Below are 13,771 nucleotides of genomic sequence, written 5' to 3'. Positions count from 1 at the left end.
GAAAATAAAGAAAGAATACTCTCAAGAGTTGAGTCAAATCATTCTAACTCAGTGGCCTTTGGGAGACAGCTCATAGCTACCGTAATTCAGAGACCTGTCTCACTATCAGTAATAGTGCCCTCTCCAGCTGGCTGATGCCTCAGGCTCCTGACAATGAATCTATCTGGAAAGTACCAAAGAATATACGCCGCAGATTTAACACCCTGTAGATACAGCTGAGTACTGGATCTCCACCCTGCAAGCACAGCTCTTCCTTCTGTCCTCACCTTGCCTGTGTGTTTGCCAGGGCAGTGGAGTACTGAGGCTGCAGGGCGACAGGCTGTGGCCCTGTCCTGAGCTCCTGAGCTGCATTCCTCGAGGAGACACACTGGGGCAGGTCAGGGGGAAAGCACAGGTCAGAGGTCGCTGAGGCTGAGCTGGGGTTTTCACCTGCAGCACAGGATGACAGGAGGAGAGGGATTATGATTTACACTCGGACCAGAGAGATTTAAGCGTGTTAAGTAACTTTGACAGCATTAACACACACGCATCCAACATATGGCTTTCTGACAGCTTTGAGTTTGACAAATGTTTTTTCCCTGTCTATTGTTGAACCAATGCTGTTTTGATGTTGTTGGGATTTGTCTCATCAGAATTGTGCAATGTTAAAAAAGCTAAATCTGAGATGCAACACTGGCACGGACCAATAAAATCTGAGACACAAGCGAGGAAAAGGAAGATTATGTTTGGCAACAATCACTCGCATTCCTAATCCAAGTTGCTTGACTTTTTATCATTTGCTACATAATTGTATTTGGACGAATATATATAAAATAATCTAAAGGTACCTGAAGTGATTCATATTAATACCATTACAAAATTCAGTCAAAATAAACTTTCAAATAATAATCCTCACATCCTTCTAAATGTGTGGACAGCATCTGGCATTGTGTGATTGATTTATATACAACTGAATACAACTGTCAATATAGGTGTGATCTAAACATCTTTTTATAAGGTTTGCATCATATGCAAATCTTATAAAATTTGATTTGCAGAATGAAAATCATGTTCTATAGGAAGCACAATAACTGATTATGTCTTTTTAAACGTTTAGGTTTTACGTGAGATAATTGTGAATGAAAGCAAATTTCAATTTCATTTAATTTAATATAAAACATTTACTGAAAACTGAAAGGCAGCACATTAACATTCCTTCACCTTGCAAGCAACGGTTTTTCCCCTTCAAAGCAAACTTGTTGCTTGCCTATTTACATATTGTCAACAAAATTTCTGGTTTTACAAATTGCACTTTTATGGGACAATAGATCCTGTGTGCAGTGTTAAATCTGCTGTGTATATTTGCTGGTGCAGTTTCCTGCCGTTTACACTCTCTACATGGCAGGAAACTGCCATTGACACAGAGGAAACTAGTGTTTACAGTGCTAAAAGTAACCGCTGACAAACCACATGATCTAGCTTGGCACAAATCAAGGAGAATCTTTTCCTCCATTCACAATTATCTCACGTTAAACAAAGAGTGAGGGAGACTAAAAGACTTAAAAACACATATCACTCAATAGACTGAATCTGAATTAAAAGTTAGGAACTGAACAATCATGTCCACAATTACAAGCATTTTATCACATCTGACAGTTTTTATCAAAAGCTTTTCATTTTTGGCAACAAGTTAAAATAAATATTGAGTGGCACTTACCTGGAAGAGAATCTTGTTGCCATCTAGATCTTCTGTCTGCCAGCGTGTAGTGCTGATGGGTGTGCAGGGGTTAGGCAGCAGTGGGACTAGCTGGCCAATTTCTTCCACACTAAACTGCAGCACAGCAGAGCTGCATGGCTCCACGCGAACCCCTGGTGACAATTGCTTTAAAGCCAGCTGCAGGCACAGGCCCGGTTCTGTGTGGGGAGGGGCAATGACAGCAACAGGCAGAAATTGAGCAGAGAATGTTTTTAGGGATTTTAAAATGTTCTAATTTTTATGTTTAGAAATTTATTCTTAAACAGTTTTAAAACAGTTTTTAAGCAGTCTGACATAATTTGATTTCATTGTTTCATGTTGCTTTGAACAGTTATAAAATATATAGTACAACTAATATTTTTAAATATTGCAGATAACTTCTTGTCAAGATAATTATTCTGTAGGTAAGCAGAGGGACATTACAAACAAATGATTCTGTGTCATTTCAAAGCCTGTTGCTCTGCCTGTTACAATAAAAAGAAGTTAAAGAATACAAGCACTGCAAAAAAACAAAACAAAAAACAAACAACAAACTGAAGGAGTTACCTGAGTGAATGGTGAACCAGCAGAAACCGGTCTTCTGCTCCTCTGCTTGTCGCTGCAGAACAGTCTCATACAGCCGCACAGCATCCTCATAGTTGTTATATCCACTGTACAGCGTCACACGTAGTATTTCTCCTCCACAATGCACCGGTCGAACCCCCCATACAGGCATCCCTGCACCCAAACTATAGAAGTCTCTACTGGGCAGGAGGTAGGGCCGCAGCAGGGCGTTGGCCGGGGAGCTGCTGGAGGTTATATGGATCCCTTGGTTGCCGCAGCTCTCCGTGTGATGGTACTGCCAGGGAGGCCTTTGAAAGAAGTCCAGCACTTTGAGGATTCGTTCCTCTCCATAGGCCTCATGGAGGAAGAAAGTGATGGCCAGAGAAGGGTAGCCTGAAACATTTTTGGCAAAGGCTTTTTCTCAATCAACCTTAAATAAAAACAGATGCAATTCTTGCAAGAGGAGGCTCTTTGTGGAATGGCATGTTTGAGCCATATCTATTGCTCTATCTATACTGATTCTCCAAAAATACGCAATCAGAACTACTAACTCTCAAAACACCTAACAACCGCAACAAACCAACCTACTCTGCAAAGAAAAATTCAAATGACTGCGACAAAAAAGAGCTATACTATCCCTGAACACACTCGATCCTGCCCCGTGATTCACAAGACAAACCAAACCAATCAGGTGATTCATATGACATCGGAAGAACTAAGTTGCTTCTAACGTAAATTAAGTGCTTCAAACGTCAGTACTCAGGTGACCAAACCACACCTCGGCACAGTGGTTTGATATAACTGCTTCATGAGCTACCGAGCATGGGTCAGAGCCTCAGGTGTCAGAAGACCACCATTAACCGATAAAATGTCATAAAAAACGTAATAGTATAGTAAGGCTTCAAAATATGCCAAAAAAAGTCATATTTTAGTAAGACCTCAAAATGTCATAAAAAACGTCATAGTATAGTAAGGCATCAAAATCGGCCAAAAAAAGTCAACATTTTTTTTGACCTCAAAATGTCATAAAAAACGTCATAGTATAGTAAGGCGTCAAAATCGGACAAAAAAAGTCAAAATTTTTTTTGACCTCAAAATGTCATAAAAAACGTCATAGTATAGTAAGGCGTCAAAATCGGCCCAAAAAAGTCAAAAATTTTTTTGACCTCAAAATGTCATAAAAAACGTCATAGTATAGTATGGCGTTTTTTTCGGTCAAAAAAAGTCAAAAAAATTTTTTGACCTCAAAATGTCATAAAAAACGTCATAGTATAGTATGGCGTTTTTTTCGGTCAAAAAAAGTCAAAAAATTTTTTGACCTCAAAATGTCATAAAAAACGTCATAGTATAGTAAGGCGTCAAAATCGGCCAAAAAAAGTCAAAATTTTTTTTGACCTCAAAATGCCATAAAAAACGTCATAGTATAGTAAGGCGTCAAAATCGGCCAAAAAAAGTCAAAATTTTTTTTGACCTCAAAATGTCATAAAAAACGTCATAGTATAGTAAGGCGTTTTTTTCGGTCAAAAAAAGTCAAAATTTTTTTTGACCTCAAAATGTCATAAAAAACATCATAGTATAGTATGGCGTTTTTTTCGGTCAAAAAAAGTCAAAATTTTTTTTGACCTCAAAATGTCATAAAAAACGTCATAGTATAGTATGGCGTTTTTTTCGGTCAAAAAAAGTCAAAATTTTTTTTGACCTCAAAATGTCATAAAAAACGTCATAGTATAGTAAGGCGTCAAAATCGGACAAAAAAAGTCAAAATTTTTTTTGACCACAAAATGTCATAAAAAAACGTCATAGTATAGTAAGGCGTCAAAATCGACCCAAAAAAGTCAAAAAAAATTTTGACCTCAAAATGTCATAAAAAACGTCATAGTATAGTATGGCGTTTTTTTTCGGTCAAAAAAAGTCAAAAATTTTTTTTGACCTCAAAATGTCATAAAAAACGTCATAGTATAGTATGGCGTTTTTTTCGGTCAAAAAAAGTCAAAAATTTTTTTGACCTCAAAATGTCATAAAAAACGTCATAGTATAGTAAGGCGTCAAAATCAGACAAAAAAAGTCAAAAAAATTTTTGACCTCAAAATGTCATAGTAAGGCGTCAAAATCGGACAAAAAAAAGTCAAAATTTTTTTTGACCTCAAAATGTCATAAAAAACGTCATAGTATAGTAAGGCGTCAAAATCGGAAAAAAAAAGTCAAAATTTTTTTTGACCTCAAACTGTCATAAAAAACGTCATAGTATAGTAAGGCGTCAAAATCGGCCAAAAAAAGTCAAAAATTTTTTTGACCTCAAAATGTCATAAAAAACGTCATAGTATATATAGTATGGCGTTTTTTTTCGGTCAAAAAAAGTCAAAATTTTTTTTGACCTCAAAATGTCATAAAAAACGTCATAGTATAGTAAGGCGTCAAAATCGGCCCAAAAAAGTCAAAAAATTTTTTGACCTCAAAATGTCATAAAAAACGTCATAGTATAGTATGGCGTTTTTTTCGGTCAAAAAAAGTCAAAATTTTTTTTGACCTCAAAATGTCATAAAAAACGTCATAGTATAGTAAGGCGTCAAAATCGGACAAAAAAAGTCAAAATTTTTTTTGACCTCAAAATGTCATAAAAAACGTCATAGTATAGTATGGCGTTTTTTTCGGTCAAAAAAAGTCAAAAAATTTTTTGACCTCAAAATGTCATAAAAAACGTCATAGTATAGTAAAGCGTCAAAATCGGACAAAAAAAGTCAAAATTTTTTTTGACCTCAAAATGTCATAAAAAACGTCATAGTATAGTATGGCGTTTTTTTCGGTCAAAAAAAGTCAAAAAATTTTTTTGACCTCAAAATGTCATAAAAAACGACATAGTATAGTATGGCGTTTTTTTCGGTCAAAAAAAGTCAAAATTTTTTTTGACCTCAAAATGTCATAAAAAACGTCATAGTATAGTAAGGCGTCAAAATCGGCCCAAAAAAGTCAAAATTTTTTTTGACCTCAAAATGTCATAAAAAACGTCATAGTATAGTATGGCGTTTTTTTCGGTCAAAAAAAGTCAAAAAATTTTTTTGACCTCAAAATGTCATAAAAAACGACATAGTATAGTATGGCGTTTTTTTCGGTCAAAAAAAGTCAAAATTTTTTTTGACCTCAAAATGTCATAAAAAACGTCATAGTATAGTAAGGCGTCAAAATCGGCCCAAAAAAGTCAAAATTTTTTTTGACCTCAAAATGTCATAAAAAACGTCATAGTATAGTATGGCGTTTTTTTCGGTCAAAAAAAGTCAAAAATTTTTTTTGACCTCAAAATGTACTAAAAAACGTCATAGTATAGTATGGCGTTTTTTTCGGTCAAAAAAAGTCAAAAATTTTTTTGACCTCAAAATGTCATAAAAAACGTCATAGTATAGTAAGGCGTCAAAATCGGACAAAAAAAGTCAAAATTTTTTTTGACCTCAAAATGTCATAAAAAACGTCATAGTATAGTATGGCGTTTTTTTCGGTCAAAAAAAGTCAAAAATTTTTTTGACCTCAAAATGTCATAAAAAACGTCATAGTATAGTAAGGCGTAAAAATCGGCCCAAAAAAGTCAAAAAAATTTTTGACCTCAAAATGTCATAAAAAACGTCATAGTATAGTAAGGCGTCAAAATCGGCCAAAAAAAGTCAAAAATTTTTTTGACCTCAAAATGTCATAAAAAACGTCATAGTATAGCATGGCGTTTTTTTCGGTCAAAAAAAGTCAAAATTTTTTTTGACCTCAAAATGTCATAAAAAACGTCATAGTATAGTAAGGCGTCAAAATCGGCCAAAAAAAGTCAAAAATTTTTTTGACCTCAAAATGTCATAAAAAACGTCATAGTATAGTATGGCGTTTTTTTCGGTCAAAAAAAGTCAAAATTTTTTTTGACCTCAAAATGTCATAAAAAACGTCATAGTATAGTAAGGCGTCAAAATCGGACAAAAAAAGTCAAAATTTTTTTTGACCTCAAAATGTCATAAAAAACGTCATAGTACAGTAAGGCGTCAAAATCGGACAAAAAAAGTCAAAAAAATTTTTGACCTCAAAATGTCATAAAAAACGTCATAGTATAGTATGGCGTTTTTTTCGGTCAAAAAAAGTCAAAAAATTTTTTTGACCTCAAAATGTCATAAAAAACGACATAGTATAGTATGGCGTTTTTTTCGGTCAAAAAAAGTCAAAATTTTTTTTGACCTCAAAATGTCATAAAAAACGTCATAGTATAGTAAGGCGTCAAAATCGGCCCAAAAAAGTCAAAATTTTTTTTGACCTCAAAATGTCATAAAAAACGTCATAGTATAGTATGGCGTTTTTTTCGGTCAAAAAAAGTCAAAAAATTTTTTTGACCTCAAAATGTCATAAAAAACGACATAGTATAGTATGGCGTTTTTTTTCGGTCAAAAAAAGTCAAAATTTTTTTTGACCTCAAAATGTCATAAAAAACGTCATAGTATAGTAAGGCGTCAAAATCGGCCCAAAAAAGTCAAAATTTTTTTTGACCTCAAAATGTCATAAAAAACGTCATAGTATAGTATGGCGTTTTTTTCGGTCAAAAAAAGTCAAAAATTTTTTTTGACCTCAAAATGTACTAAAAAACGTCATAGTATAGTATGGCGTTTTTTTCGGTCAAAAAAAGTCAAAAATTTTTTTGACCTCAAAATGTCATAAAAAACGTCATAGTATAGTAAGGCGTCAAAATCGGACAAAAAAAGTCAAAATTTTTTTTGACCTCAAAATGTCATAAAAAACGTCATAGTATAGTATGGCGTTTTTTTCGGTCAAAAAAAGTCAAAAATTTTTTTGACCTCAAAATGTCATAAAAAACGTCATAGTATAGTAAGGCGTAAAAATCGGCCCAAAAAAGTCAAAAAAATTTTTGACCTCAAAATGTCATAAAAAACGTCATAGTATAGTAAGGCGTCAAAATCGGCCAAAAAAAGTCAAAAATTTTTTTGACCTCAAAATGTCATAAAAAACGTCATAGTATAGCATGGCGTTTTTTTCGGTCAAAAAAAGTCAAAATTTTTTTTGACCTCAAAATGTCATAAAAAACGTCATAGTATAGTAAGGCGTCAAAATCGGCCAAAAAAAGTCAAAAATTTTTTTGACCTCAAAATGTCATAAAAAACGTCATAGTATAGTATGGCGTTTTTTTCGGTCAAAAAAAGTCAAAATTTTTTTTGACCTCAAAATGTCATAAAAAACGTCATAGTATAGTAAGGCGTCAAAATCGGACAAAAAAAGTCAAAATTTTTTTTGACCTCAAAATGTCATAAAAAACGTCATAGTACAGTAAGGCGTCAAAATCGGACAAAAAAAGTCAAAAAAATTTTTGACCTCAAAATGTCATAAAAAACGTCATAGTATAGTATGGCGTTTTTTTCGGACAAAAAAAGTCAAAAATTTTTTTGACCTCAAAATGTCATAAAAAACGTCATAGTATAGTATGGCGTTTTTTTCGGTCAAAAAAAGTCAAAAATTTTTTTTTACCTCAAAATGTCATAAAAAACGTCATAGTATAGTATGGCGTTTTTTTCGGTCAAAAAAAGTCAAAATTTTTTTGACCTCAAAATGTCATAAAAAACGTCATAGTATAGTAAGGCGTCAAAATCGGACAAAAAAAGTCAAAAAAATTTTTGACCTCAAAATGTCATAAAAAACATCATAGTATAGTAAGGCGTCAAAATCGGACAAAAAAAGTCAAAATTTTTTTTGACCTCAAAATGTCATAAAAAACTTCATAGTATAGTATGGCGTTTTTTTCGGTCAAAAAAAGTCAAAATTTTTTTTGACCTCAAAATGTCATAAAAAACGTCATAGTATAGTAAGGCGTCAAAATCGGACAAAAAAAGTCAAAAATTTTTTTGACCTCAAAATGTCATAAAAAACGTCATAGTATAGTAAGCCGTCAAAATCGGACAAAAAAAAGTCAAAATTTTTTTTTACCTAAAAATGTCATAAAAAACGTCATAGTATAGTATGGCGTTTTTTTCGGTCAAAAAAAGTCAAAATTTTTTTTGACCTCAAAATGTCATAAAAAACATCATAGTATAGTAAGGCGTCAAAATCGGACAAAAAAAGTCAAAATTTTTTTTGACCTCAAAATGTCATAAAAAACGTCATAGTATAGTAAGGCGTTTTTTTCGGTCAAAAAAAGTCAAAATTTTTTTTGACCTCAAAATGTCATAAAAAACGTCATAGTATAGTATGGCGTCAAAATCGGCCCAAAAAAGTCAAAAAATTTTTTGACCTCAAAATGCCATAAAAAACGTCATAGTATAGTAAGGCGTCAAAATCGGCCAAAAAAAGTCAAAATTTTTTTTGACCTCAAAATGTCATAAAAAACGTCATAGTATAGTAAGGCGTCAAAATCGGCCAAAAAAAGTCAAAAATTTTTTTGACCTCAAAATGTCATAAAAAACGTCATAGTATAGTATGGCGTTTTTTTCGGTCAAAAAAAGTCAAAATTTTTTTTGACCTCAAAATGTCATAAAAAACGTCATAGTATAGTAAGGCATCAAAATCGGGAAAAAAAAGTCAAAATTTTTTTTGACCTCAAAATGTCATAAAAAACGTCATAGTATAGTATGGCGTTTTTTTCGGTCAAAAAAAGTCAAAATTTTTTTTGACCTCAAAATGTCATAAAAAACGTCATAGTATAGTAAGGCGTCAAAATCGGACAAAAAAAGTCAAAAAAATTTTTGACCTCAAAATGTCATAAAAAACGTCATACTATAGTAAGGCGTCAAAATCGGCCCAAAAAAGTCAAAATTTTTTTTGACCTCAAAATGTCATAAAAAACGTCATAGTATAGTAAGGCGTCAAAATCGGACAAAAAAAGTCAAAATTTTTTTTGACCTCAAAATGCCATAAAAAACGTCATAGTATAGTAAGGCGTCAAAATCGGCCAAAAAAAGTCAAAATTTTTTTTGACCTCAAAATGTCATAAAAAACGTCATAGTATAGTAAGGCGTCAAAATCGGCCAAAAAAAGTCAAAATTTTTTTTGACCTCAAAATGTCATAAAAAACGTCATAGTATAGTATGGCGTTTTTTTCGGTCAAAAAAAGTCAAAATTTTTTTTGACCTCAAAATGTCATAAAAAACGTCATAGTATAGTATGGCGTCAAAATCGGACAAAAAAAGTCAAAATTTTTTTTGACCTCAAAATGTCATAAAAAACGTCATAGTATAGTAAGGCGTCAAAATCGGCCAAAAAAAGTCAAAATTTTTTTTGACCTCAAAATGCCATAAAAAACGTCAAAGTATAGTAAGGCGTCAAAATCGGCCAAAAAAAGTCAAAATTTTTTTTGACCTCAAAATGTCATAAAAAACGTCATAGTATAGTAAGGCGTCAAAATCGGCCAAAAAAAGTCAAAATTTTTTTTGACCTCAAAATGTCATAAAAAACGTCATAGTATAGTATGGCGTTTTTTTCGGTCAAAAAAAGTCAAAATTTTTTTTGACCTCAAAATGTCATAAAAAACGTCATAGTATAGTAAGGCGTCAAAATTGGCCCAAAAAAGTCAAAAATTTTTTTGACCTCAAAATGTCATAAAAAACGTCATAGTATAGTAAGGCGTCAAAATCGGAAAAAAAAAGTCAAAATTTTTTTTGACCTCAAAATGTCATAAAAAACTTCATAGTATAGTATGGCGTTTTTTTCGGTCAAAAAAAGTCAAAATTTTTTTTGACCTCAAAATGTCATAAAAAACGTCATAGTATAGTAAGGCGTCAAAATCGGACAAAAAAAGTCAAAATTTTTTTTGACCTCAAAATGTCATAAAAAACGTCATAGTATAGTATGGCGTTTTTTTCGGTCAAAAAAAGTCAAAATTTTTTTTGACCTCAAAATGTCATAAAAAACATCATAGTATAGTAAGGCGTCAAAATCGGACAAAAAAAGTCAAAATTTTTTTTGACCTCAAAATGTCATAAAAAACGTCATAGTATAGTAAGGCGTCAAAATCGGACAAAAAAAGTCAGAATTTTTTTTGACCTCAAAATGTCATAAAAAACGTCATAGTATAGTATGGCGTTTTTTTCGGTCAAAAAAAGTCAAAAATTTTTTTGACCTCAAAATGTCATAAAAAAACGTCATAGTATAGTAAGGCGTCAAAATCGGACAAAAAAAGTCAAAATTTTTTTTGACCTCAAAATGTCATAAAAAACGTCATAGTATAGTATGGCGTTTTTTTCGGTCAAAAAAAGTCAAAAATTTTTTTGACCTCAAAATGTCATAAAAAACGTCATAGTATAGTAAGGCGTCAAAATCGGACAAAAAAAGTCAAAAATTTTTTTGACCTCAAAATGTCATAAAAAACTTCATAGTATAGTATGGCGTTTTTTTCGGTCAAAAAAAGTCAAAATTTTTTTTGACCTCAAAATGTCATAAAAAACATCATAGTATAGTAAGGCGTCAAAATCGGACAAAAAAAGTCAAAATTTTTTTTTACCTCAAAATGTCATAAAAAATGTCATAGTATAGTAAGGCGTCAAAATCGGACAAAAAAAGTCAAAATTTTTTTTGACCTCAAAATGTCATAAAAAACGTCATAGTATAGTATGGCGTTTTTTTCGGTCAAAAAAAGTCAAAAATTTTTTTGACCTCAAAATGTCATAAAAAACGTCATAGTATAGTAAGGCGTCAAAATCGGACAAAAAAAGTCAAAAATTTTTTTGACCTCAAAATGTCATAAAAAACATCATAGTATAGTAAGGCGTCAAAATTGGCCCAAAAAAGTCAAAAATTTTTTTGACCTCAAAATGTCATAAAAAACGTCATAGTATAGTAAGGCGTCAAAATCGGAAAAAAAAAGTCAAAATTTTTTTTGACCTCAAAATGTCATAAAAAACGTCATAGTATAGTATGGCGTTTTTTTCGGTCAAAAAAGTCAAAATTTTTTTTGACCTCAAAATGTCATAAAAAACGTCATAGTATAGTATGGCGTTTTTTTCGGTCAAAAAAAGTCAAAAATTTTTTTGACCTCAAAATGTCATAAAAAACGTCATAGTATAGTAAGGCGTCAAAATCGGACAAAAAAAGTCAAAATTTTTTTTGACCTCAAAATGTCATAAAAAACGTCATAGTATAGTATGGCGTTTTTTTCGGTCAAAAAAAGTCAAAAATTTTTTTGACCTCAAAATGTCATAAAAAACGTCATAGTATAGTAAGGCGTCAAAATCGGACAAAAAAAGTCAAAAATTTTTTTGACCTCAAAATGTCATAAAAAACATCATAGTATAGTAAGGCGTCAAAATTGGCCCAAAAAAGTCAAAAAATTTTTTGACCTCAAAATGTCATAAAAAACGTCATAGTATAGTAAGGCGTCAAAATCGGAAAAAAAAAGTCAAAATTTTTTTTGACCTCAAAATGTCATAAAAAACGTCATAGTATAGTATGGCGTTTTTTTCGGTCAAAAAAAGTCAAAAATTTTTTTGACCTCAAAATGTCATAAAAAACGTCATAGTATAGTAAGGCGTCAAAATCGGACAAAAAAAGTCAAAAATTTTTTTGACCTCAAAATGTCATAAAAAACATCATAGTATAGTAAGGCGTCAAAATTGGCCCAAAAAAGTCAAAAATTTTTTTGACCTCAAAATGTCATAAAAAACGTCATAGTATAGTAAGGCGTCAAAATCGGAAAAAAAAAGTCAAAATTTTTTTTGACCTCAAAATGTCATAAAAAACGTCATAGTATAGTATGGCGTTTTTTTCGGTCAAAAAAAGTCAAAATTTTTTTTGACCTCAAAATGTCATAAAAAACGTCATAGTATAGTATGGCGTTTTTTTCGGTCAAAAAAAGTCAAAAATTTTTTTGACCTCAAAATGTCATAAAAAACGTCATAGTATAGTAAGGCGTCAAAATCGGACAAAAAAAGTCAAAAATTTTTTTGACCTCAAAATGTCATAAAAAACATCATAGTATAGTAAGGCGTCAAAATTGGCCCAAAAAAGTCAAAAATTTTTTTGACCTCAAAATGTCATAAAAAACGTCATAGTATAGTAAGGCGTCAAAATCGGAAAAAAAAAGTCAAAATTTTTTTTGACCTCAAAATGTCATAAAAAACGTCATAGTATAGTAAGGCGTCAAAATCGGACAAAAAAAGTCAAAAATTTTTTTGACCTCAAAATGTCATAAAAAACATCATAGTATAGTAAGGCGTCAAAATTGGCCCAAAAAAGTCAAAATGTTTTTGACCTCAAAATGTCATAAAAAACGTCATAGTATAGTATGGCGTTTTTTTCGGTCAAAAAAAGTCAAAAATTTTTTTGACCTCAAAATGTCATAAAAAACGTCATAGTATAGTAAGGCGTCAAAATTGGCCCAAAAAAGTCAAAAATTTTTTTGACCTCAAAATGTCATAAAAAACGTCATAGTATAGTAAGGCGTCAAAATCGGAAAAAAAAAGTCAAAATTTTTTTTGACCTCAAAATGTCATAAAAAACGTCATAGTATAGTAAGGCGTCAAAATTGGCCCAAAAAAGTCAAAAATTTTTTTGACCTCAAAATGTCATAAAAAACGTCATAGTATAGTAAGGCGTCAAAATCGGAAAAAAAAAGTCAACATTTTTTTTGACCTCAAAATGTCATAAAAAACTTCATAGTATAGTATGGCGTTTTTTTCGGTCAAAAAAAGTCAAAATTTTTTTTGACCTCAAAATGTCATAAAAAACGTCATAGTATAGTAAGGCGTCAAAATCGGACAAAAAAAGTCAAAAATTTTTTTGACCTCAAAATGTCATAAAAAACGTCATAGTATAGTAAGGCGTCAAAATCGGACAAAAAAAGTCAAAATTTTTTTTTACCTCAAAATGTCATAAAAAACGTCATAGTATAGTAAGGCGTCAAAATCGGACAAAAAAAGTCAAAATTTTTTTTGACCTCAAAATGTCATAAAAAACTTCATAGTATAGTATGGCGTCAAAATCGGACAAAAAAAGTCAAATTTTTTTTTGACCTCAAAATGTCATAAAAAACGTCATAGTATAGTATGGCGTTTTTTTCGGTCAAAAAAAGTCAAAAATTTTTTTGACCTCAAAATGTCATAAAAAACGTCATAGTATAGTAAGGCGTCAAAATCGGACAAAAAAAGTCAAAAATTTTTTTGACCTCAAAATGTCATAAAAAACATCATAGTATAGTAAGGCGTCAAAATCGGACAAAAAAAGTCAAAATTTTTTTTGACCTCAAAATGTCATAAAAAACGTCATAGTATAGTAAGGCGTCAAAATCGGACAAAAAAAGTCAAAATTTTTTTTGACCTCAAAATGTCATAAAAAACTTCATAGTATAGTATGGCGTCAAAATCGGACAAAAAAAGTCAAAATTTTTTTTGACCTCAAAATGTCATAAAAAACGTCATAGTATAGTATGGCGTTTTTTTCGGTCAAAAAAAGTCAAAAATTTTTTTGACCTCAAAATGTCATAAAAAACGTCATAGTATAGTAAGGCGTCAAAATCGGACAAAAAAAGTCAAAAAT

General features: G+C 31.4%; 1 protein-coding gene across 1 annotated transcript in view; it reads right to left on the bottom strand.

Moving 5' to 3' along the window:
- LOC121187778 (protein FAM124B) overlaps positions 1 to 13,771 on the bottom strand; it is a 40,745-nt gene that overhangs the window by 1,385 nt on the left and 25,589 nt on the right. Inside the window, exons 4-6 of the mRNA XM_041047193.1 lie at positions 2,282 to 2,671; positions 1,697 to 1,893; positions 267 to 429 (exon numbers count right to left, since the gene is read on the bottom strand). Coding sequence (XP_040903127.1) covers positions 267 to 429; positions 1,697 to 1,893; positions 2,282 to 2,671 — 750 coding nt within the window. The remainder of the gene's footprint in view (positions 1 to 266; positions 430 to 1,696; positions 1,894 to 2,281; positions 2,672 to 13,771) is intronic.

This window comes from Toxotes jaculatrix, chromosome 9 (genome assembly GCF_017976425.1).
Source record: "Toxotes jaculatrix isolate fToxJac2 chromosome 9, fToxJac2.pri, whole genome shotgun sequence".
Classification (NCBI taxonomy): Eukaryota; Metazoa; Chordata; class Actinopteri; family Toxotidae; genus Toxotes; species Toxotes jaculatrix.
The sequence above is the reverse complement of the archived record's forward strand: the minus strand, read 5'-3'. Positions and strand labels throughout refer to the sequence as shown.